The 25,310-nt window shown below is 46.9% G+C and overlaps 1 protein-coding gene across 2 annotated transcripts in view; it reads right to left on the reverse strand.

The window, feature by feature from the left end:
* Positions 1-506: 506 nt before the first annotated feature.
* Positions 507-25,310, reverse strand: part of DHRS12 (dehydrogenase/reductase 12) — a 67,468-nt gene continuing 42,664 nt past the window's right edge. Inside the window, exons 6-10 of one of the 2 annotated variants that reach the window (XM_075563490.1) lie at positions 17,855-17,916; positions 9,327-9,431; positions 6,681-6,771; positions 1,819-1,956; positions 507-800 (exon numbers count right to left, since the gene is read on the reverse strand). In XM_075563490.1, the coding sequence (XP_075419605.1) occupies positions 691-800; positions 1,819-1,956; positions 6,681-6,771; positions 9,327-9,431; positions 17,855-17,916 (506 nt within the window). In that variant the 3' untranslated portion in view covers positions 507-690. The remainder of the gene's footprint in view (positions 801-1,818; positions 1,957-6,680; positions 6,772-9,326; positions 9,432-17,854; positions 17,917-25,310) is intronic. The other variant, XM_075563491.1, reaches the window with a different exon arrangement.

Below are 25,310 nucleotides of genomic sequence, written 5' to 3' on the forward strand. Positions count from 1 at the left end.
ATTGGGCAACACTGAGACCCAGTCCGTTAGACCGTTTCTAAACCGTCTGTTAGAAGCCACGAGGCTTACGTCAGCTGTGAAGATGTGCTTGAACACCAAGACTTTGCAGACACTTGTAAACCTGCTGATCTCATGGCAGTTTTCACTTAGAGGTCAAATGGTATGGTGCAGACAGTATAGCAAACTGGGCCACAAGAACGCCACGCGTGTTATTTAAGTAAGCTCCTCCTCATCATAAGCAAGGGTACACGAGGCCACGTCTGCTGGTTTCATCCCCGTTTCTCCTGCTTTTGCTTCTTTCTGACAACATGGATGGCAAAGGTGGAGCGAAGCGTCCGCATGCACGAGGGAAGGGCAGCCTCAGTCACCAGAGGAGCGGAAAGAGGGGAGGCCACAGGCCACACACACCCCGCCCCCACCCTTCCCGCATTCCCTGTGCCCCTTCCAACTGGCCATTTTAATGAAAACCACATTTTCAGCAGGAAAAAGTGAGCTTGTTCACAGGCTCAGTTGTAGGCATTTTATTATTTTATATTTAGTTGTTTTAGTTTATTTTAAAATAACTAGTTCCATTTCCAGTGGGTGCCTCCTTACTAAGGGCTGGGGTTCAGAGGGGACGGAAGTGGAACCTGCTGGCTGGCAGCACCCTGTCCATGTTGAAGGCAATCCGGGCCTGTGGTCTGACCGGCCCTATGTAAATCTCTGTGCCAGCTGCTCCAGGGCTTCCATGAGCCGCTCCTCTTCAGCCGGCGAGGAGGACGTCCTAGCCAGAGGCAAGTGTGTAGACACTGGTTTCCGATCTAAAAACGAGGGTGGGACAGAGATGTGTGAGCTCGGCAGGTAGACCAGCACTCGTCAGCTTAGAAGGGGCCCTGGACGGCAGGGTCTCCTGCTGCAGAGGCCCCACAGGTCAGGATCGAGCAGCACTAGAGAAGGAGGAGAGAAAACGCAGCCGCTGCCAAGTGGACTCCCACTCGTGATGCCACGGGCGGCTCAGAGCAGAACTGGCCGCCGGCGCGCTTTCGGTAGCTGGTGTTGGGTAAGTAGATCGATCACCTGCCTTCTGAGACACCTCTGAATGGACTCACACCACCGGCTTTCTGTGGGACAACTGAGGACTTTCACTTTGGCACCAGCCTGAGACTCTGAGGGCGAGAGAGGGGACAGCTGAGTTTTCAGGTAGTCACCTGTGTTTTGTGGGGGCCTGGGGGTACAGGAAGTGGGGGCCCAGAGTTTTTGAAACAGGCAGGTAGCTGGGGCTGGATTATAGGCCATGTGGGAGAAGGATCCACTTTGGGCCTCACACAGAGCTTGATAATCGGGCACGACAGGTGGTTAGCCTTCCTGGGAAGAGATGTGGGGAAGACCTGGCTTCTGCCCTAGGAAAGCATTACTTCCTGATTTGCACCAGCAGCTGTCACGAGGCCTCTCTCTGCACTTGCTCCGCTTGTCCCACACACAAACAGATAAAGCACAAAAACAGAAACAAATGTAGAACTCCGGTTGCTGCGTGGGCTCCCCTGGGCTGGGATCGCCTTTCGAGACCGATGCCAGTCTTGCCCAAGACTTTGATTGCAAATTGCAAAGATAAACAGGAAAGAGAGGCGAAGCAGAAATGTTGGGCGCTGGAGTCAGGGGCAAAGGGCTTTGAAAAAGCAATCCCAGCCTCAGGACAAGGATCTGGTCACAGACACAGTAAGAGAGGGTGACCCCCACCCACCCCCAACACACACACACACACACACACATTAGGGGCAGGAGAGGCTGAGCTCCTTGTTGACAAACTGCATTTTGGGGCACAGACTGAAAGTTAGTTACCTTGGAAGAACTGGCCACTGGGGTGCTTGGTGGCCACAGGGGAGAGGGCAAGCCACAGTACAGTGTCTGCCCCCTGTGCTGCAGAGCGCAGTCGGTCCTTCATCCGGACGTGGAAGCTTGGCATGGACAGCTGCACAGCTGGGGGAGGAAGGAACAGTGGACAGGCAGGCTGAGCACTGCCGCACTCTAAAGCAAAGGGAATTAGGATGCTTGGCATCATTTCTAATGACACACACATACACGTGCATGCACACATACCCACACACCCAGTGATCACACTCAGCATCATTTCCAATGACGCACACACCACGCGCACACTCGCGCATACCCAATCACAAAAGGGAAGAGGATTGCACACACTTCAAGTCAAAATAATATCTCTCCAAGCTGTGAAGGACAGATTTCAAAGAAGTTTGTCACAAAGATCCTCAGGTGCCCCTTGACAACTGGGTGGAAATGGCTGCTCGGGCACCCGGGCCTCAGGCTTCAGGCAACCCATGCTGAGGGCACACTGCCTCGGAGTTCTCAGGAGGCTGCTCTTTCAACTTGCCCCAGACAACAGCGCTTTAATTCGGGGGAAGGGGGGAGGGAGGCACCCCAGAGCCAGAGGAGTTAAACTGAAGACTCCGCGCTCAGGCTTTAGAGATTGAGAGAGAACCCTGGCTGTTGGTTTCTTGGACTGTTTTCAAATGTTCTTTTTAGAGAAGAGTATAGTAAAGGAAAAGGGGTTTTTTTTTGTTTGTTTGTTTCTGTTTTTTAACCTCCTCTGCCAAGCTGTCTGCTTTATCCACCCAGGGTAACCAGGGTGTTGTTCTGGGCAGCCTCCCTACCCAGCTAGCCAGCCCTGCCTCACCCTTCGGCCAGTCTTTGGCATGTGTGACCATTGCTTCCCCGGCCAAGGCCTGCCCAGATGTAGGCCGGACTGGCTTTGTGATTGTGCTGCAGATGAAACACCCCGTTTTCCCACAGACTTCGGGGGAAACGCTGTCTAACATGAGCATGTGAGGAAACACAGCCATTCTCTTCCAAAGCAAAGGACAGAAAACCGCATCACAGAAGTTCAGAGATAGGAGCCAGCTAATGCACGCATGCTCTCGCTTTTTAAAATGAAAAACTCACATTTCTATTTATTTTCCCAGAATACTTGCTTGTTGTGGGGAAATTGATAAACACGGGTGAGTGAAAAGAAGGCATTTAAAACCCTCAGCCCTACCACTCAGAGTCCCTGTGTGGTGCAAACCTTGAATGGACTCAATTGCCAACCCAAAGGTTGGAGCTGTGGGTCTACTGAGTGGCACCTTGGGAGAAAGAGCCTGACTCTCTACTTCTGAACTCAGCTCCTGAGAACCAGGAAGCAAGTTTGGTCTGACACACATTGGATTGCATCAGTCAGAAGTGACTGTGTTTTGACTGCGCCTCGAGGCTCCGAGATGGACAATGATTTGTAGAACCCATAGACCACGTGTAGTGAAACTACCTTAACCCAGATGTTCAACACATCTGTTAAACACAGACACTGTATATGCACATCGACTTAAGCTGGAGCTGGTCGGGCTGATGTATATGGGACCTGATGAGGCAAAGCACATCGCCGGGTGAAAGCAAACCTGACACTCGTTAGGAAATGAGAAGACACGTCAGTCTGGTTTCCTGGTACATCTTGCTGAGCACCTCCCTTTTTATCTGTGACAGGCATGTGCAGCGGACGGCCAGGGTCGGCCTAGGTCCAAATAGGCCTTCCTCTGTAGGAGTCTGGGTGCTGCTGGTGTGTGCGTAGCAAAAAGAAGATGAAAAGGCCTGTCCTGTTTTAGAAGCGGATACTTTTCATTTAGCAAGAGATCGCAGTCAGTGGCAAGGCCTGAGCAGTATTCTGTGGTGCAAGGGTTTCATAATTAATCTAGCACTAATGCTCTGATGGGCAACTTTGTTTTCCATATCTTTTCATTATTTATTTGGATGAATGCGTAAGACAAGAGAGTACATCAGCAAGTAAATGCTACAAAAATCACAGAAACCTTTATTACAAATACCCACCCCAATTGCCATTGGCTCGATTCTGATTCCTGGCAACTCCCAGGTGTGTCAGAATACACGGTGCTTCCTCAGGTCCCCACCCACCCCCGCCTACTGCTCCCCACGGCCTCCATCTAGGTCTGCACCCTTCCGAAGACAGTGTGTCTGTCTCTAAGCCTTCCCTGAATTATTCTGAGCAATTCAACTTACACCACATCAAAACAGTGTTTCTATCCTCAAGGGACTCAAATTGTGTTACTTGTCCCGATATTCTTTAAGTTTAGGGTAAGTCTAATGACGTTCTCACAGAACAATCCTGCTGTCCTCAAAGTAATGCGTTGTCATGATGGGAAAACGTTCCTTGGCACAACCTTCCTGATCTCTTTCTCACAACTTTCACTGTTCTTCAAATTTCTTCCTACGAAGCCCCCATGACAGCCCTGTGTCTTCTGAGAACATTTATCGACAGCCCCTTTGGGGTCCCACAGGGCAGTCACCATCACCTTCTGAGCGGACTTCTCTGCCCTGAAGTTAACTGGCCCAACAGATCCCATGGGAAGCCACTGCTTTGCTTTTTTTTTTTTTTTTTTTGTAAGGCACTCAAATGAGACTAAGCGAATGCACTTGCTGCCATTGACTGATTACAGAGTCAGCACACTTTGCGTGGAATGAGCCCATACATTCAGGAACTAGAACCCTATTAGCAATACGAGATCATGGAAAAATTGTATTACTCTGGGAGTTTTTGAAACCCCTTTGTACATAGGGTGCCTGGGTGATAACCAGCAGTTTGTACTCAACGGGAAAGCTAAAGATTGGTGGTTCAAATCCACACAACAGTGCCCTCCCAGAAGAGAGGCGGGCTGAGATGGCGGCAATTCGTGGGGCCCTTCTAGCCAGAATCCGGGTTGTGATGTAGTATACATTCTGGCCTCTGTATCTGGGGCTATCATCTCAGTTTGGAAGGAGTTCTCAGCTATACCAATGGAGAGTATTAAGGCAGGATTTAGTCTCCCCCCTCATTCGAGGTGTAAACCAAGCCACTTCCCTTTGGTCTGCTAAAAGACAAAAACTACCTCTAAACCAAAGCCTCTGTGTTCAGTGGCTTTTTCAGAGCTACTTCAGAAGCGGGACCACACAGAAACCCCAGGACCATCTGAAGATTAGCCCCAGTGGGGCTTGTTTGAGATCTGCCTGAAGTGGCAGAGGCGACACCAGAGGCACCAAAGGCTGAGGTACTGAGACCATGGGACAGAGCGAAGGAGTCAGGCTGAAAGCAGAGGCTGAGGCAAGGAGGACATGAGATAAGACCAGAGTGGCGCTGAGGCCCTGACACTAAAGCAGAGCCGCAGGCTGGCTTCTTGGCCCCCATGGCTGAGAGGCTGAGGACCAGAAAGAGACTTGGCTACTGGCTGAAACGTGTTGCTATGGACCGATGACTGTCACCTTAATGTTTTGTGATCCTGACTTGTGACATGAACTTCCCTAATACACTGCCTTAGTTGCACATATGGTCTGTGAGTTCGTGGCCATTGCAGTAAACGACTGAATCCAACATAGAAGCAGTGTGCTGTGGGGAGGAACTGTTGGTGCCAGAACAGGTCAAGAAGAAATGGAGGGTGGAGGCATGTCTGACGTCTGCGTCGTGGTGATAGGAAAGCTGGAGGAGGTCAGATAGGCCCCCCGATGCCATGTCCTCCCCACCCAAAAGCTCCCATAAAGATTACAGCGGAGAAAATCTTAGGGATCAGTTCTAGGGTGGGGTTGCCAGGAATCAGCTCAGTGACAAAAGGGTTTGATAAAGATAGCGATACATTTTAAGGCTTCTAATAAAGTCTTCCAACCTTGCCCTGAGAAATACTGAACCAGCGGTGTAAGCGAACCTGCTTCACCAAACACTGTGGCCTGGGACAAGGCGGGATGCCTTACCCCAAGGGTCCTCAGACTTTTTAAACGGGCCAGTTCACTGTCCCTCAGACCCGTTGGAGGGCCAACTGTAGTTAAAAAAACAAACAAAACGATGAACAAACTCTTATGCACACTGCACATATCTTATTTTGAAGTAAAGAAACAAAAAGGGGCAAAAACATCCCGCGGGCCGGATAAATGTCCTCGCTGGCTGCATGTGGCCTGCAGGTCATAGTTTGAGGGTGCCTGCCTTTCCCTTTCTGGACCTCAATCTGTAAATGGGTCTCTTCACATCGCACATTTCCTAGGGGCTGTGAGAACTGTATACATTTGTGTACATCGAGAACTTAGAGCAGGAGCCCTGGCAGTGGAGTGGTTGCATGTTGGGCTGCTAACTGCAAAGTCAGCGGTTCAAAACCCAGCAGCTACTTCACTAGAGAAAGCCAGGGCTTTCTACCCCCAGAAAGAGTCACAGTCTTAGAAACTCAGAGGCAGTGCGACCCTGTCCTCCAGGGTCCCTGTGAGTCCGCATTGACTCTTGGCAGAGAGCAGCAGCAGCAGCACTTACAGTGGTACCTGACACTGGCCCAGGCCCCGGAGTAGGAGGGATGGAGCTGAAAATGCTGCTTTCGCATGCTTCCAGATCTGATGTGTGAGTGGCTTCTCCACCAGGCTCATTATGACTAGTTGTAGTCAGGAGAGTCCATGGAGCCGCAGGCCCTGCCCTCCCCAGCACGAGCTTCTGCCATGGCGTCGGAGCAGGCACCCTGGAGACAGAGGTGCTGCCTCGGAGCATGGGGTTCTCCCTCTGGAGAAGTTGTCCCTCATCCTCGACCTACACACACGTGGAGGAAGTCTTTGGTTTTGGGAAGGCAGTGCCACGACCGCTCGGGCATTTTTAGATGAAGAAAGCCGCATGGATAGGAGAGGCTTTGGCATACCTGGGGTGTCCACCCAGCCCGGGTGCATGGACGAGAAGTGGATGGCCCTGTGCATGCTGGCCCATCGCTCAGTCAGAACCACCTGCTGCCTCTGTGACAGGAGTGAAGAAGGAACAGATGAAGATTGGCAACGAGGCAGGGGACTGGCCAGCAGGCTCACGGAGACAGCTCCCAGACCATCTTTGTCCTGGGCTCTGCAGTGTGGGCGGCCCCCTGGGTCACACCTTCCTATTGTTGGGCCTTCCTTCTTAAGATCTGAGCAGGACTCACAGGAGTGAGAATAAGAACCAACAGACTACCGGAAGAATGAAGACCTGGAGGGAGGGCGGGGAGGGAGGAAAATGAGCTGATACCAAGGGCTCAAATAGAAAGAAAATGTTTTTAAAATGATGATGGCAACAGGTGTACAAATGTGCTTGACACAATGAATGGATGGATGGATCGTGATAAGAGCTGTACAACCTGCCAATAAACTGATTTATATAAAAATGATAAATTTCTTATCACAATCCATCCACTGTGTCAAGCACATTTCTACATTTGTTGCCACTATCATTCCCAAAACACTTTCTTTCTACTTGAGGCTTTAGTATCAGTTCATTTTCCCCTCCCCCCTTCCTCCCTCACAAACCCTTGATAATTTATAAATTATTATTTTTTCATGTCTTACACTGACCAATGTCTCCCTTCACCCACTTTTTCGGTTGTGATCGGTTCCCCCTTTGTCCCCCCACCTTTCCCTTACCCTCCTGGTATCACTATTCTCATTAATAATAATTTTTTTTAAAGAATGGAAACCCGTGGACTGCGTAGGACTTCCCTAGTCCCCTGTGGCCCAGTCATCCTCTCAGCACACAAATTTTTCCAGAACCACTTGTCAGACTCGTCTCTGTTAGACACGAGTCAGTGAGGGCTGCTACTGCCCACCTCCCCTCGCCCCGCCCCCAGCTGCTCCTCACAGCACCACCAGCACCCATCATCGGGGCTGGCAAATGCATGGGAGATGATGAGTAGATACCCATAGTTCTATGCCATTGCCAACGCTAGGTCAGTCTGATCACGGTTTGTGAAGGTCACGGTCTGAGCACCATTGATGAATGGCCATGAGGAAATGAGAAAGTAGTACAGAGAGCTTAGCAAATAATCAGGATCGGGCCTGTACGTTAGTGAGCAAAAATGGGCACACCACAGGCATGCAAGGTGGAGACGGAGAAAATGAATTCCCAAACAAGGAAAGCTGAGGCACCCGGGCAGCTTCCAAAACAGTAGCCTTTGAACCAACCAGGTGGATCTCAGAGGAAGAATGGCAAATGTGAAATTCTAAAATCCCTATAAATACATTGTGGTAGTTCCGTCACTTCATGTCAATCAAGTCACAGCCTGAGGATGCCTTCTTGTGGGCGTGGCCTTCTGATGAGGATTCTGGGGACTTTCTCCTTCTCTGCCTTCGTCTTCTTGTTGACAAACCACACAGAGACTTGCTGAGCCCTGCAAGAGCCTCTCTCTCTCTCTCTCTGGCTCACCTTCCTGTTGAAGAGCCACACCTGGAGAGCCGGAGGAGCCGCATGGAGGCCCACACCTGTGCTGAGATGCTTCCACTGCCATTGGCTCCATAAGATGTTGCACCTGCAGGCCTGTGATCTTCCTGCATTTTGTAGTATTGCATGTGGCTGCGTGAGTCCCCAGAAGGATTTGGGGACTAGTATTGAACTTACGGGCTAATATTGAACTTGTTCTGGACTGGGCTGGGCTGTTTTCTTAACATACAACCACTCTTTGATAGAAAGCTCTTTCTTATACATATACGGATGTCTCTGGATTGGTTTCTCTAGTCTAACCAGCCTAACACATATGTTGAAACATGGCTCAGAGCAGTTAGGTCCCCACTTTCTGTTAAAAATGGACTGAGTATCTGGACTCTCTCTCTCTCTTTTAAATCATTTTATTGGGGGCTCTTACAGGTCTCATCTCAATCCATACATCCATCTATTGTGTCAACCACATTGGTACATATGTTGTCTGGAGTATTTTTGCCCTTTTGATTCTTCAGAATCAAATGTCCATGCCCTTCAGAATGGGCCAGGCTGTTCCGTGGCATCAGTCTCCACATGGAAGACTAGGCTGGTGGGGTCTAGATGAAGGACACCCATCCCCCCCGCTAGGCTCCTGTTTGGGTGGTCACTGGTCACCATCGCTTTCTGTGTTATCTAAGAAATACACCAAAAGGAGGTGGCAGAGTTTGTTTTGACCTCTCCCAGGGCATGCTGGGCCTGAGCAGCACTCTGCTGGACTCCTAGTGACAAGAGGACTCCTTAGCCAGGGAAAATTCTCAAGTGCTCTGTGTCCTAAGCCACAACCAGGCGCCAGCAAGTTGACCCCAACTCATGGGCCCTCCCCAACCCCGGGCGTGTCGGAGAACTGTGTTCCATGAAGTTTTCACTGGACGGTTCTACGAAGTGCATTGGCAGCCTTTCTTCAAAGGCATCTCTGGCAGACTCACACATCAAACCTTTCCGTTCACAGGGAGCAAGTTAACTGTTTGCACTCCCCTGTTTACTGAGGTCCAAATTAAGTCTATTCCAGAATCACCCTTCCTCGGGAAAGGACCATGTGGCACATTAATGCAATGAAGGTCACCTCATTTACCTTGTTTTGTGCATAGACCATCTTTCCACTAAATACCGTGTGTTCGGACTGTAGATCACTGGTATTCAGTTTCTGAACCAACATTCCTCCGGAGGAGACTGTTATCTGTAATAAAGGTGAATGAAATTCATAAACATATGTGAGATTCCTCCTCATGCATTAATCTCGGCTGCCTTTTTACTGTCTGGTTCACCATCATTTCCTTCCACTGTGGGTTGTTAAAATTCTCCATCAAGTGAAGGAACAACTTGCAAGTTGACATGAGATAAAATAAAGATTGTAGCCACAATTTTCTAACCTAACGAATGAGGAAACGTTTCTTGCTGGCTTACAAGGGTTTAGGCTAAACTGGGTTTCTCTCAAGAAAGGAAGCAAAATTAACTCGATAGTGAATTCATTTGACATCTTTCACTTTCATGTGTGACTTCGTGTTGGCGGTGGCAGGTGCCCCTGAGGCCGACTGACAGCAACTCAGAGCAGAAGGGAAGGAAACGCTGCCAGGGCCTGCGCTGTCCTCGCAAGCGTTACGTGTGAGCCCATCTCGAGAGCTCCTGTGTCAGTTCACCTTGCTGAGGGTCCTCTTTTCCTTTGGTTGACCTACTTCAGTGAGCAGGATGTCTTCCAGGGACTGGTTTCTGCTGACAATATGTGAACAAACTACATGAGACAAAGTCGCACTATCCTTGCTTCTCAGGAGCATTCTGGCTGTACTTCTTCCAAAGCTGAGGTGTTTGGGTTTATGCAGTCCACAGTACTTTCAATAGTCTTTGCCAACACCATCCATGCATCGATGCTTTTTCGGTCTTCCTTAGTCATTGTCTCACTGTCACATCCATATGAGGTTCCGTAGCTTGGGTCAAGCATACCTTGGTCCTTAGAGTGGAATCCCTGCTCTTCAGCGTTTGAAAGAGGTCTTGGGCAGCAGGTTTTCCCAGTGCACTACACCACTTGGTCTCTTGCTGCTGGTTCCATGAGCACCGAGTATAGATTCAAGCCAGAGGAAATCCTTAACCACGTTAATCTTTTCTCCTTTTATCATGTTGTTGTCTGTCCACTTGTGAGGATTTTTGTTTTATAGACGTTGAATTAGAACCAATACTGATTGGTGCTTTTCCATAGTCTAAGGAGGTCTTGTGTAGCAGATTTACCTAATTTACCAAAAGCATCCCTTTTGATCTGTTGCAGCAGTCAAGAGATCAAACGACAGACTTCATTGGGTAAATCTGATGTGCAAGACTTACTGGAAGTGTTGAAAAGCGAGGTTACTTCGAGGACTAAGGTGTGCCTGACACAAGCCATGGTACTTTTAGTTGCCTCATATGCATGTGAAAGTTGGACATTAAATAAGGAAGACTGAAGAAGAATCGATGTATTTGAATTATCACGCTGGTGAAGCATATTGGAAGTACCACGGGCTGATAAAAGAACAAACAAATTTGTTGTAGAATAAGTACAGCCAGAATGCTCTGTAGAGGAAAGGATGGCAAAGCTTCGCTTACTGTACTTTGGACATATTATCAGGAGAGACCAGTCCTTAGAGAAGGGCAGCAAAAAAGAGGAAGGCCCAAGACAAGACGGACTGACCGAGAGGCTGCAAGAACGTAACAAATCTTGAAGATGGAACAGAGCCAGGAGGTGTTTTGTTCTGTTGTTTGGAGGGTCGCTGTAAGTCAGAACTGCTTCAACAGCACTGAACAAGAACAACTTTTGTGACTGATGCATAAATTTGATTGTTACTGCAGGGGGGCAGGGGATTTGGCAATGTGGTTCTTATAGTCCGTCTCTGTAACATCCACTAAAAGACCTTTTCCTGCACGGGCCTGAATAAAAATGTGGGAGAAGACACTGCAAGGATTCACCTATCATGGTTTCCAGGCTTTATTGGAGCCATCCTGCTGGGTATAAAATAAGCTCTCTGAGATGCAGGAGGAGGGGCTCTCACTTCCAGCAAGAGCCAGGAGTAGAGTAAGTCCTGCAGACCCCCAAGAGTCTTGCACAGTGAGCCCCTTTGATCCAGAAAATCTCTGTCATCAGACAGGCAGCAGGAAACCCAGGAGTCAGAGCCTGAAAGAGAGAGGGATTTTCCAGCTCACAGAGCAAGTGAAGCTGGGTGCTTTGGAGCAGGATGCTGGCTTACTGGAATGAGGCTCCTCTGAGTCCTTGATTTGGGGGATGGGTTCACTGACCCCTGGTGCTCGTGCTTGAACTGGAAGCTTGCAGGTGGATGCTTACAGCAGATTGGCATGCCTTTGTAACACATCCTGATGAACATCTGTATCCTGAGCTTTCCTTACTTGCATTGCGACCAGTCAATTTCCTTGATAAACCCTTCAATCATGAACATTTTGAGATCTGTGTCGCTGTTGCAACAAGTATTAGAACCTAAATGAAAAATAGAGAATGGTCTTTGAGACAGAACCTAGTCGTACTCTCCTGTATCAAGATAAATGCTGAAATATTCTTTTTGGTGACAAATGCAATGCCATTCTGCTTGAATTTGTCATTCCTGGTGTGTTAGGAGTAAACCCAGAGACATTCAGATTCCATATATACTCGTGTATAAGTCGAGTTTTTTCAGCACATTTTAAATGCAGTTTTTGTGGTACAATTAGGTGCCTCGGCTGACATTTGGATTGGCTTCTACTAGAGTATGTACGATATGTGTAAGAAAGTGCGCTATAACAAGAAGTAAGTATGTCTCAAGAAAGCATCCCAGCCCAGACCAGCTCAAGTCCATAAGTCTGGTACGCGTCCATGAGTCCATCTTCAGACTCATGCAGCCACATGCAATGCTGCAGAGCAAAGTAAGCTTGCAGGCCGGTGGGGGCAGAGTCCTGGGGATCGAAGGTCATGGAAACATGGAAGGACTCCAGCAGCTCTCAGGGTGGCCTCCAGAGTCCTCGCAAGCAGGAAGGCAGAGTGGGAGGACGAGAAGGTGGTTCCCAAGGTGCTTGTGAGAAGTTCACACACTCAAGGAAGCACTGTCAGGCTGTGACTCTGCACAGGCTTGATTTCATCCCACACTTTCATACATCTTCAACCTGAAGTGAAATGACCTCACTACCACACCTGGCAAATTACATGGTTATCTGATTCAAAATAGCCAATGCCAGTCTACGTAAGCTAATAATGATCTTTATTCATTCCAGTCCACTTTTGAGAACTTCCCATTTTCCTAGATTCCACTTTATTTGTAATAGATGTTTGTAGCTATTTATTTTCTTATTTTGAGTCGTGCCCCATCAGCAAAGGAAGGTCCGGAAAACTTGACTTCATCCACGTCAGTATGGTCGACTATCCTGCAAGAAGGCAGCTCTTCCTCGGTTGTATTTTGAGAGCTTTCCAACCTCAAGGGATCATCTTCTGGCACTCGATCCATCCGACCATGTGCCGCTATTATTCATAATGGTTGGACAGAATAATCCCTCAGAAGTGAACCGGGTGTGTGTGCTTGTGCGAGCGAGAGAGAGAGAGAGAGAAAGAGAGAGAGAGAGTGAGATATTGATTTAAAGAAAGTCAAAAGAAGTGACAAAGCAATGAAGGAAGGTTGCAATGTATGCCTTAGTGTAGTAATTTTCCTAGTACTTTTTTAATCAATAATTTCCCTACGTATTATGTACCATGGTAAGTATCCCTCCTAAAGTGGACCATGTTATTTTTCCTTCCTACTGCTGCTCCTGTTGTTGCTGTTATTGTTGTTATTGTTAGGTGCCTTCGAGTCAGTTCCGACCCAAAGCACCCCTCGTAACAGCAGAATGAAACACTGCCCTGTTCTGCCCCATCCTCACAATTGTTCCCATGCTTGAGCCCATTGTCAATCCATTTCATTGAAATCCTTTCTGTCTTTTCCTGGCCCTCTACTCTACCAAGCATGATGCCCTTCTCCAGGGACTGGCGTATGTCCAAAGTATGTAAGTCAAAGTCTTACCATCCTTTCCTCTAAGTCTTGCCAGTCTTGCCCATACCTCTCCGAAGAAAGACTATTTGTCCTTTTAGCACAGCTTAGATACATCAATTCTTCTTCAGTTTTCCGATTCAGTTTCCATCTTTCACATGCATATGAGGTGACTGAAAATATCATGGATTGAGTCAGGTGCACTTTAGTCCTCAAAGTAACTTCCTTACTTTTCAATACTCTAAGGAGGTCTTGTACAGCAGATTTACCTAATGTAACATGTCTTTTGATCTCTTGACTTCTACTTCCAGGAACATTGGTTATGGATCCAAGTAAGATGAAATCCTTGACAACTTTAACATTTTCTCCATTTATCATGATTTGTTAGTCTGGGTAGAGAAACAAATTCATAGACACTCATATGTGTATAAGAAAGAGATTTATATGAAGAGTAATTATATATGAACAAAACATCCCAGCCCAGTCCAGATCAAGTCTATTAGTCCAATATCAATTCCTATATCTGATACCAATCTAGAAATTACTCTTCAGACACATGCAACACATGCGTGAAGCTGAATGCAGGAAGATTATAGGCCAGTGGTTGGAAAGTCTTGTGGATTCAGTGGTGGTGAAAGCATCTCAGTGGCTCCTCCAGCTCCACGGCTCTGGCTGCATCACTGGCTGCACTAGCGTAGCTCCATCAGGCTTGTCATCAGGAATGTCTCATCAGGAAGAGTGTAGCAGTGACTGTATCTGTTCCGTCTCCAGGGAACTATTTATCTCCATTGCACCTCCAAATGAGGTCATCACGCTGCGACTTGATTGACATGCCTTCACAAGTTGACAAGAGATTGTGTAACTGCCATACATGAAGTTACTTATTGGTCTAGATGTGAGGATTTTGGTCTTTTTTACATCGAGTTGTATCTCTTCTGAAGGCTGCAATCTTTGATCTTCATCAACAAATGCTTCAAGTCCCACTCTGAGTAAGCAAGGTTATGTCATCTGTGTACTGAAGGTTGTAAATAAACCTTCCTCTGATCCTGATGCCACATTCTTCAAACAATCCATTTTCTCTGATTATTTGTTCAGCATACAGATTGATTATGGTGAGAGGATACAACCCTGACACATGTTTCCTGATTTTCAGCCAGGCAGTATTTCCTTGTTCTGTTTGCATACGGCCTTTTGACCCATGTACAGGTTGGGCATGAGCACAATGAAATATTCTGGAATTCCCATTCTTCTCAAGGTTATCCGTAGTTACGACCACACAGTCACATACCCGTGCACAGTCAGTAAAACAAAAGAAAACACCTTTCTGGTACTCTCTGCTTTCAGCCAAGGTCCATCTGACATCAGCAACCATATCCCTTATTCCACATCCTCTTCCAAATCCCGCTTCAGCCCCTGACAGTTCCTGTCCATGTACTGTGCCATTGTTGGATGATCTTCAGCATTTTACTTGTATGATGTATCAATATTGTTCTATAGGTTGAGCATTCTGTTGGGTGACTTTTCCTTGGAATGGGCACAAATATGGCTGGTTCTCTTGCAGTCAGTTGGCCACGTAGCTGTCTTCCAACTTTCTTAGTCTAGACAAGTGAGTGCTAACGGGTGCTGCGTCAGCGTATCGGAACACTTCCATCTGTATTCCAGCATTCCTGTGGCCTTGTTTTTTGCTTAAACAACCTCCTTCAGCACCATTCACTCAGGCTCATCTGCTGCCTCCTAAAATGGTGGGATGTCAACTACTTTTTTGCTGCACTGACTTTGTATTCTTTCCATCTTCTTTTGATACTTTTTACATTATTCAATATCTTCCCATAGGCTATTTCAATCATGCAACTTGAGGCTTGAATTTTTTCTTGAGTTCTTTCAGTTTAAGATATGCTGGACATATTCTTCCGTTTTGGTTTTCTAACTCTTAGTCTTTGTACCTAAACCAAACAAAAAACCAAACTCACTGCCAGGGTTTCCAAGACTGTAATTGTTTATGGGGGTAGAAAGTCCACTCTTTCTCCTGCAGTACTACTGGTGGGTTCAAACTGCCTATTACGAGGATCACAGCCCAACGCATAACCACCAGGGCTCTGGGTCTTTTCACAGTTTATTATAATATTTGACTTTGTCTTCTGGAGCTGCCCTTTGGAAATGTCAACTCAGCTCTTTGATTTCATCATTTGTTCCATTTTTCTTAAGCTACTCTATGATTTAGAGCCAGTTTCAGAGTCTCTGCTCACATCTAATTTGATCTTTTCTTTCTATCCTCTTTTTTTTAATGACCCTTTGCTTTCTTTGTGAATGATGTTCTTGATGCCCTCCCATAGCTCATCTGGTCTTTTGTCATTAGTGCTCAATGCATCAAATCTCTTCTTGAGTCTTCTCGAAATTCAGGTGGGATAGACTCAAGGTCATATTTTGGCTCTCATGGACTTTTTAAAATTTTCTTCAGCTTTATCCTGAACTTACATATGAGCAATTGATGGTTTGTTCCACAGTCAACCTCTGGCCTCATTTTTAATGCTAATGATGAACTTCTCCATTATCTCCTCTGACAGTTGTAGTCAATTTGACTCCTGTGTATATTATCTGGAGAAGTCCATGTATAGAGTTGCTTTATGTGTTGTTGAAAAAAGGTATTTGCTGTGAACAAGTCATTGGCCTTGGAAGATTCTATCATGCAACCTCCAGCTTCCTTTCTATCACCAAGGCCGTATTTTCCAAGGACTGTTCCTTCCTCTTTGCTTCCAATTTTGGCATTCCAATCATTAATAATCATCAATGTATCTTGATTGAGTGTTTGTTCAATTTCCAATTGAAGATGTGGGTAGACTTCTTCAATTTCTTCATCATTAGGTTTTGTGGTTGGTGCATCCATTTGAATAATAGTTGTATTGATTGGATTTCCTTGAAGGTGGATAGATATAATTCTATCACAGACATTATTGGACTTCAAATTGATTTTGAAATATCTGCTTTGACAACTATGCAATGACATTCCTCTTGATGTTGTCATTTCCAGCATATGATTTTCTGATTCAAAATGGCCAATAACAACCCATTTAAGCTCACTAATGTCTAGGGCATGGATCATTATGCATTCAATTTCATATTTTGATGATTTCCAATCTCTCTAGATTCATATGTCACACATTCTATGTTCCGATCATTAGCAGATTTTTTTGCAGTTGTTCCTTCTTACCTTGATCCCTGCCCCATGAGATCCTGAAGGCTCCACTCCCACCAGCTTCACTTCATTCATGTCACCGTGGTGGACTCCACTCTGAGAAAGCAGCTCCCCCTGAGACACATTCTGAGTACCCTCAAGCCCCAGGGCCCATCCTCCAGCACTGTCTCCAACAATGTCTGCTTCCACTCAGTAGGCCTTCAGTATCTGACAATGTCTTGAAGCTATCCATAAGGTTTTCAGCTGCTACTTCTTCTGAAGTGGGCAGCCAATTCTTTTTCCTTGCCTGCTTTAGCTTGGAAAGTCCGCAGGAACGTAATCACTTTGGGTGGAGACGCTGCTGTCGTTTGAAATGCCAGTGACACAGCTTCCAGCATCACCGCACACAAGCCACCACGGCTTGATGAATGGACAGACATTCAAACCATCCTCGTGCTCAAATCCTTCCTGCTCTTTAGATATTTTAATATTTTCCATTTTATCTATATAGCCTTTCATATTTCTACCTATCTTCTCTTGGCTCCTTTTTAGTCTTTTCTAAACCTAAATCAATGGCAAATCTATAATAGCCTAGTAGTTAAATAGCACAAAGGACCCATTTTAGCTTTCTAGTAATAGAGTAAAAATGATGTTCATACTTCATCACAGTTAATAGCAGCAGCTATGAAATATATTCCTTTAAATACTTTATTATACACTACAGAATTGGTTTTGTTTAACCATACAAAACTCATTGTCAAAAGGATATTGCAAAATAAATTTGAAGTCCAGTGCTGTCTGTGATAGGATTATATCTATCCACCTTCAAGGAATTCCAAGCAATACAACTATTATTCAAATAGATGCACCAGCCACAGAAACGAATGATGAAGAAAGTGATGACGTGAGATGTAAACCCAACATGAAGCATTTCAGCAGAAGGGCTGGATTACTCCTGAAATTTCAGAAACAGTTCTACTTCATCACTGTGTGTCAAAATTGACTAAACAGCAACTGGTTTTTGTTTTTATTTTTCATGCACGCAGCAGTCCCCGGGATAGCAATGAGAAGAGGCAGGAGTAGGGGCTGCTGGGGTGCTTTCTGAGAGCAGGGAAGGTCTGGATGTAAAACCGACCCCCAGATCTGCAGACTTTGAGTAGTTCTCTCCTGCTCGAGTGAGCATCTGAGAATCCCAGACGGTGCCTTACGAGTGCGAAGAAACGGGCTTACCAACAGCTCCGTTCTCATCTGCCCTGCTCCACTGCCACCCTGGCTAGTCCTGTCCCGGCTGGCTTTCTTTCAGGCTCTTTCATGGGAGACAAATGCCCTTTTGGACCTCATCTGTCTTCCCTGTGGATGTAGGCTGAATGGTCCCATGAGGCATTAAAGGTAACAAACATAGGACTGCTGTATCCCTGGCTTCTGCCATCACTGACAAAGGTTCCCAAGGTATCAACTCACCACTCTGGGGTCATGTTCATTCTCAAGTGCAGGGATCAGGGCTGTAGTGAGAATATACACACCTGCAGAGACAAACAAAACAAAACAAAACAACATCCTGAGCCCCAGGACTCCGACCCCCTGTGCTACAGAACAGGACCTCTGCAGGGTGGGCAAGCCAGACCTGTCCACCCTGCAGAGGGTCAGATGGTTATCTTGCTAGGTTATGAACAGAAAGGTTGGAGGTTTGGCTCTGGAAACGTAGGCTCTCCCTGAATTGGAGTTCGTTTTATGGCAACTGGTTTTATACATTTGCTGTTTTGTTTCTCCTTCAGCCTTCTCAGGTGTTTGGTCTCTCAGGCATGAAAAACCAAGACACTTATTAGATTCTGTGAATCCTCAAGTACTGAGGGAAAAAAGTCCACCCTCCAGAGCAGAGCAAACAAACTGCAGAATAGTGTGAGTCCAAGCTGGGTGGAAAATCTACATATGTTAATGATGTCTGGTCCCTACGTAAAATGATACCAATGTGAAATTTAACAATACTGTTATCTCTCAAGGCTAGGATTAATTGAGACTTATTTTCTATGCTATACATTTCTGGATAATTTGACTTGATTTCTTTATGAGTGTATAATTATTATTTATGCAACGATTACATATGGATTTGAACCACCAGCCTTGTGGTTCGCAGCCCAATGCCTAACCCATTGCACTAATAGGACTCCATATATAAGTGAGTGTGTGTGTGTGGTTGTTAGATATCGCCGAGTTGGTTCCATCTCATAGCTGTCCTATGCACAGCAGAACAAACTACTGCCCAGTCCTACAGATACATAGTCACACACACACACACACACACACACACACACGTGTAAAGTTGTGCAAACAATTGGCTCGGCTACTAACCCGAAGGCAGGTGGTTCAAACGCATCCAGTGGTGCTAACAGAGGCAGGACTCGGGATCTGCTCCCATCAAGATGCTCACCAAGCACACCTGGAAGGCTTTCCTCGGTGCCACACGGTGCCTCCGTGAGTTGGAATCTACGCTATGGCAATGCTTATACACATGAAACATTTTTTTAAATGAATCTTTTTATTGGAGCTCATACAACTCCCATCACAATCCATACATGCATCAATTGAGCAAAGCACCCCTATACATTCATTGCACTCATTCTCAAAATTCGCCTTCCACTGGGGTGGCTGGAATCAGCTCGGTTACCTTTTTTTACTCCCTCCCCATCCCTCACCAATACCCCCTTCCCCCTGCTGCCTTAATAGTTTATAAATAATTATTATATCTTATCTTACACTGCCCGGCACCTCCCTTCACCCACCTTCCCATTGCCCATCCCCCAGAGAGGAGGTTACACATAGATCTCCAAGATCAGTTCTCCCTTTCTACACCCCCTTCCCTCCCGGTGTCGCCACTCCCACCGCTGGTGTTGAGGGGTTCATCTGTCCTAGATTCCCTGTGTTTCCAGATCCCTACTGCACCGCTGTACATCCTCTGGTCTAACTAGGTCCGCAAGGTAGAATTGGGGTCATGATAATTGGGAGGGGAGGAAGTGTCCAAGAACTAGAGGAAGGTTTTGAGTTTCATTGTTGCTACACTGAACCCTGAGTGACTCATCTCCTCCCCACTACCCCTCTGCAAGGGATGGCCAGCTGTCTACAGATGGGCATTGGGTCCCCATCACACACCCCCCCTCATTCACGGTGATGTGATTTCCACCACCCCGCCTTTGTTGTTTGAAACCTGGTCTCCTCTGTCCTTCATGGTCACCTATGTTGGTGTGCTGCTTCCATGTGGGCTTTGTTGCTTCTGGGCTAGATGGCCGCTTGTTTGCTTTCAAGCCTTTAAGTCCCCAGACACTATATCTCTCAGTAGCCAAACATGAAACATTTTAATGAACCAAGAAACACATTACTGGACACGGAACAATATCCACAATATATGAAATGAGATGTTAACCCCTCCCCTCCCCAATAAAAGTGAGTATAACAGTAATTTCATTTACAAAGGAAATGTGTCAAAACAAAGAAAGATGTCTAGGAGGATATATTTTGGTCCACTAAAAGGCTAAAAATGTTATTAGTGAATAATGGAATTATGGATGATTTCAATTTTGTTCTTATGCCCATCTGTATTTCTCGAGACAATTAACATGAGTATAAGTGAACAATATTGCTATAAAATCACTTACTAAACAAAAATATCAAAATATAAAGTGATTATTTGTCCATCTAGGCCTATACGCTTCCTAATGTGTTGTTTCCATGTCTCTAAACCTTCCCTGAAAAGCTCAGGGCTCTTCAATGTACACGGCGTGGAAACAAGGGATTGGGTGTCATCAAGGGATTCTAAACCGGTTCCTTTCACATGGCTGTTTGTTTTTTTTTTAATTTGGGGAATAAGAGGAAGTTTGCAGTGAGGGCAGGGTAAGGTTTCCCAATAAAAGTCTTAAGGGACAGCCCTTTGACCCTTGAAGGATGAGCAGGTGCGTTGTCATGATGGAAAGAATTCCTCAGTGCAGTTTTCCTGCGCTTTCCCTCACATAGGCAATTGTCCATTTTCTTAAAACGTCCCCCTAATAATCTCCCGTGATCATCCTGTGTTCAAGGTAACATCAAAACTACCCCTTGGGAGTGCACAAACCTTCCTTAGCTGTCCGAGCCGACCTCTGCTTAGAGTCCACCTGGCCCAGTAGATCCCCAGGGCAGCCACTGCTTTGATTGGACCTATTTTTGAAAGCCCCCTCAGCTGACAAGGGTATTACTGAGAGAACTTGTCTGAAGCATCTGCTAAATGGAGAGACATGAGGAAGCATGTTTTATTTGGAAACAATGTGTACCTGTGCACACTGCAACACCATTAGCAGTACTTACCTTCCCGTGTTATCTTGTTTTCTAAAAAGCTTTATACTGATTTTTCAGCATTGGTCCATGTTCCAACACTACCCGTAAGGTTTTGACCTGGCTCCTTCCTCAGAGGTGGACAGCCTATTCCTTCTGTATAGTCGGCTGTGAATCGGGAAGCTCCGCCGGGACTTGTTCATCGGGTGACCGTGCTAGCATTTGAAATACCAGTGACGTAGCGTCCAGCATTGGCGGCAGCACGCAAGCCACCACAGTCAGCAAACCAACAGAAAAGTGGTAAACCTGCTGCGCAAGACCTTTCCTTTGCCCTCAGGGTGCCAACCCACGCGGTGGCATTTTCGATTGCCTCAGAGAAATGCGTGTGGGAGTTGGACCTTGACCAGGGAACACCAGGAAGACTTGGTGCATTTGAATGATGTGCTGGTGGAGAACACTGAAGGTACCGCGGACTGCCAAGAGAACAAACACATCTGGGAGCTGCCACCAGGTGAGTGGAGCCAACTCACTGGGCTGAAGCCGCAGAGCTTGATGGCAGGGTACACACCCTCCACATCAGCACCCATGGGCACCACAGGACACTGGCAAGGAGGACTGCCAGAGCCCTCGGAGAAGGAAGAGGATGGAAATGGCAGGCAGATGGCAAGAAAGCTCCTCCAAGGGCTAGGCTGGCAGCAGTAAAAATTGGCTTCCTGAAATTCTGTCTTAGCAAGAAGGCAGTGGGAAGACTCTTGGGCAGTGGGGGGGAAGGGGGGATGACCCTAAAGTTAGAGGGAAGCCAGAATTTCTTTTTCCGTGGCTGTCAACTCACCGACACGGAGCACTTTACTCACACTGTTCCTCCAGCTGGAGACAGCGCACGGCCTCGCTCTCAATCGGAGTTGCAGGACATGTTGATTGATGAAAGATTATGATGTGAACATCATGATCAAACTGGGCAAGCTGAGCATGCAAGGTTCCAGAGTGAGCACACAAAGTCACAAAACGAACTCAAGGGACTGTTACGTGAAAAGCAATCTCGCCAGGGAAATTTCAGCAGTTGCTTGCAGAGCTAAAAGAAGAATTAGTAGGAAAAGCTGAAGAGTTAGAAGAAATAAAGGCCCAGGTATTCGCTCCACAAAAGCAGAAAGTGCTAAGAGCCCAGTACAACTAGAAACAGAAACTCCAATGAGAGCGTTTTCAGAACCTTAATGAAGTGGGAAAGTGTAGGTCTGACTATAAAAGGGTCCGTTATAAACGTGCATTACTGAAATCAGAATTGGAGCAGCAGAAAGAAGAGTGGTGGTGGATTTCACAAGAAGAAAAATAAAGCAAGAATTCGGCTGTGAGACTGGAGAGAGAGTAAGAAGAACTGTACAGAGAAGACAGTAAATTTCAAAGTTTCGTATCGGTTCCTAAGTGCCTCCCCTAACAGTTCTCATTCCCATCCGCTTTCGGCCCGCAAGCCTTGTTCCAGCCTTGGAACTTTCTTTTCCTCCTGGTCTTCAGGAGGAACACCATCAAGGGGAACTCTCTTTACGGTGTCCAAGACCCGAAGCACTAGAGACAACACAAAGAAAACGCCTGGAGGAACTTGGGTCTCCTGGGGAATGATGTTGTTGGGGAACAGGCCAATCAAAAGGGCTGAGATCGAGTGAAGCTGGGAAGTTGGGACACATGTGGCACTTACTTACTCAGTGACCGCTGCCAAAACCCTTGAATTTGCCCCAGAACCAACGTGTCTCTTGGAAGAAGTACAAGCAGAATGCTCCCTGGACACAAAGATGGTGAGACGTTGTCTCGCAGACTTTAGACACGTTGTCAGAAGAGACCAGTCCTTGGAGAAGGCCGTCAGGCTTGGTAAGTGAGAGGCAGTGAGAGAGGAAGGCCCTCGACAAGCCGGACTGACACAGTGTGGGCTCAACCATCAGACCGACCGCGAGGATGGCGCAGGACTGGGCTGTCCATAGGGTCACTGTGAGTCAGAACTAACTCAGTGGCACCTCACCACAACGCTCTCTTAATCCAACAACACAAAGTACCGGAGGCGCCAGGGGTTCCAATGGCAACCCAGGCCACTGGGAGCAGTCTAACTCTTCGGCATTAATACTGTAATTGTGGACACCTGCCAGAATGCCTTTGTCAAACCCTCAGAGCTGTACAGCACAACGACAAGATGCATGCAGGCACGAGCATCTAGTCGATGCACACAAAGTGCACCTACTATGTGCACGCAAAATGTGAACATGCAACTTAAAAAGAATGAGACAAAAGGAATCCCAATGTAAACTACGGGATTTTAGTAATGGCTCCATATGTGTTCATCCGTTCAAATGGCAGAGACAGTATGTATGGAGAGAGGGGAGGGGGAAACTCAGCTCCCTTCCTGTGCAGTTTTCCTATATGCCCAGAATGGCTCCCCAAATTATTTTCATTTTAAAATGATTGTGTTGGAGGCTCTTATGGCTCTTAGAACAATCCATACATCAATTATATCAAGCATATTTGTACATATGTTGTCATCAACATTTTCAAAACATTTCTTTCCATTTGAGCCCTTGGTAGCAGCTCCTCTTCTTTCCCTCCACCCCCTATCCTCATGAACCCTTGATAAAATATAAATATTATTTTCACGTCTTACATCAACCGCTGCTTCCTCTTCACCACATTTCTTTTGTTCCTCCCCTTTTTTGGGGGTGGTGGTAGGGGTGTTTTTTTTTTAAGTTTTCGGTGGGAAGGACGCCTGGGATCTTTCCTGGCTAGGCCTATAGGTTTCTGCTTGAATTGCTCTCCCTCTGCCTGCATGTCCCCGTGGGTTGGCCTGGCAGGAGCTGGCAGGGGCCCTGAATCAAGCCCTGGCTCTGACACCTACTTGCTGTGTGACTGAAGGCAAGGAAGCTGGGCTGTTGCAGCCCACCCTTCGTTATGGGTCACCTGGAGGGGCGTACCAATGTGTGCCAGGGCCTTGGCAGCCTGCAGCCCGTGTGTGCGTTGGAGGCGGTCATGGCGCAGTCATACTCCTGTAATTCCGGGTGAGACTTTTCGCCCCAAACAGCATTCCTGCTGCCCAGGGTCCAGTTCCCCTGAGAGTGACCTACCTTGCTGATATTTGTGGATGTTTAACTTTGTGCCCTTCGCCTCACACAGCTGTCAAGGTCAATGCCGCAGCCTCGACTGAGCTTTGTTTGGATTTCACTGTAGATGGCTTGCTCTCTGATTTAATTCGCGAGAAGAGGAATGGACTTCGGCCAAAAGCTATTGGCCCCATCAGCCGGCCGTGAGCATTGCCATAAAGGACTCCTTTGTGTAAAGGAAATGAAGGTAGGGAATCCGATGACCCCTGGGAGGCGCCCTGCTCTGTTTGATAGCGCTGGAGCCCTGAGACCCTGGAGGGCAGGAGAGTCTCCCCAGAGCCCAGATGTGGCTCCACAGGGCTGGGCCAGCGCTGGCCATCCCTTGTGCAGCCCTGCACTCCCTCCCTCTGTAGCTCCCAGCCAAGGAGCTGCTTCTGTATCTTGTTCTCTGTTGCATTTTCTATGAGAACACCCTTTTACCCATTTAGCTGTCGGAGCGAAGCATAGGAGCCCTGGTGATGCAGTGGGTTACGTGCTGGTCTTCTAACCACAAGGTCAGCAGTTCAAAACGACCAGCTGCTCAGTTGGGGTTGGGGGTGGGGTGGGGGGAGAGACCTTCTACTGTAAAGGTTTACAGTTTATATAACTATCCACACTATTCCCAGAAAATATATCTCCTCCATGAGGAGAAGATGAAAACTCTTTTCCTATCAGCAATGTATCATGCTCCATCCGCTAAGCCTGGCCTCCCAACCCTGGTATTCTTAAAGAAACCCAATAATCTGTTAACTGAGTGCATAAAAATGTAACGCATGGGCGTGGGTGTATGAAAAGATTTGGAACTGGGGAATCCCCAAAGTCCTGCACCGACTACCCACAGAAAAGTGGAAACAGACGACAAAGTCTCTCTTCTCGATTCATTAAGCCATGCTGAATCCCAGCCAACACCGAGGCAAAGGAGTAGGGGATTAATCCATTCTCTGCGAGTCATTGTTCCTTAGGATGAATTTGGTACTTGGAGCTCCTTGTTCCAGCTCAGGTAGACGCATACTATGGGCCTCTCATTAGTCCTTTGAGCCAGTGTTCCCAGTCTTGCCTCCGCCACTCTTCTGCCCCCAAATCCTGCTTCCCACCAAACTTAATGAGAAACTCCACAGTCAGGCATAACTTTCTTTGGGAAGATCTATCCCATCCTCCCAGTTATGAACTGGGTTGTGCCCCTCAACATTTATGTTGCATTGCTAACTCCTAGTGTCAGTGTATGTGACTTTACTTGGAAATCATCTGAAGATGTCAGCCGTTAATATAAGACTCATTGGGCCAGAAGAGCCCAGGTGGTGCAGTGGGTATGCATGGGCTTCGGATCTTCAAGGTCTGAAACCACCAGCAGCTCTGTGAGAGAAAGACGGGCTGTCTACTCCCGTAAACAGAGACAGTCTCTGAAACCCATCATGGGCAGTTCTGCCACGTCCTGTAGAATCACGGTGAGATCATTTTAACTCCATGGTAGTGAGGGTTTGTTTGTTTGTTTTTAATATTAGGCC

This window comes from Tenrec ecaudatus, chromosome 11 (genome assembly GCF_050624435.1).
Source record: "Tenrec ecaudatus isolate mTenEca1 chromosome 11, mTenEca1.hap1, whole genome shotgun sequence".
Classification (NCBI taxonomy): domain Eukaryota; kingdom Metazoa; phylum Chordata; class Mammalia; order Afrosoricida; family Tenrecidae; genus Tenrec; species Tenrec ecaudatus.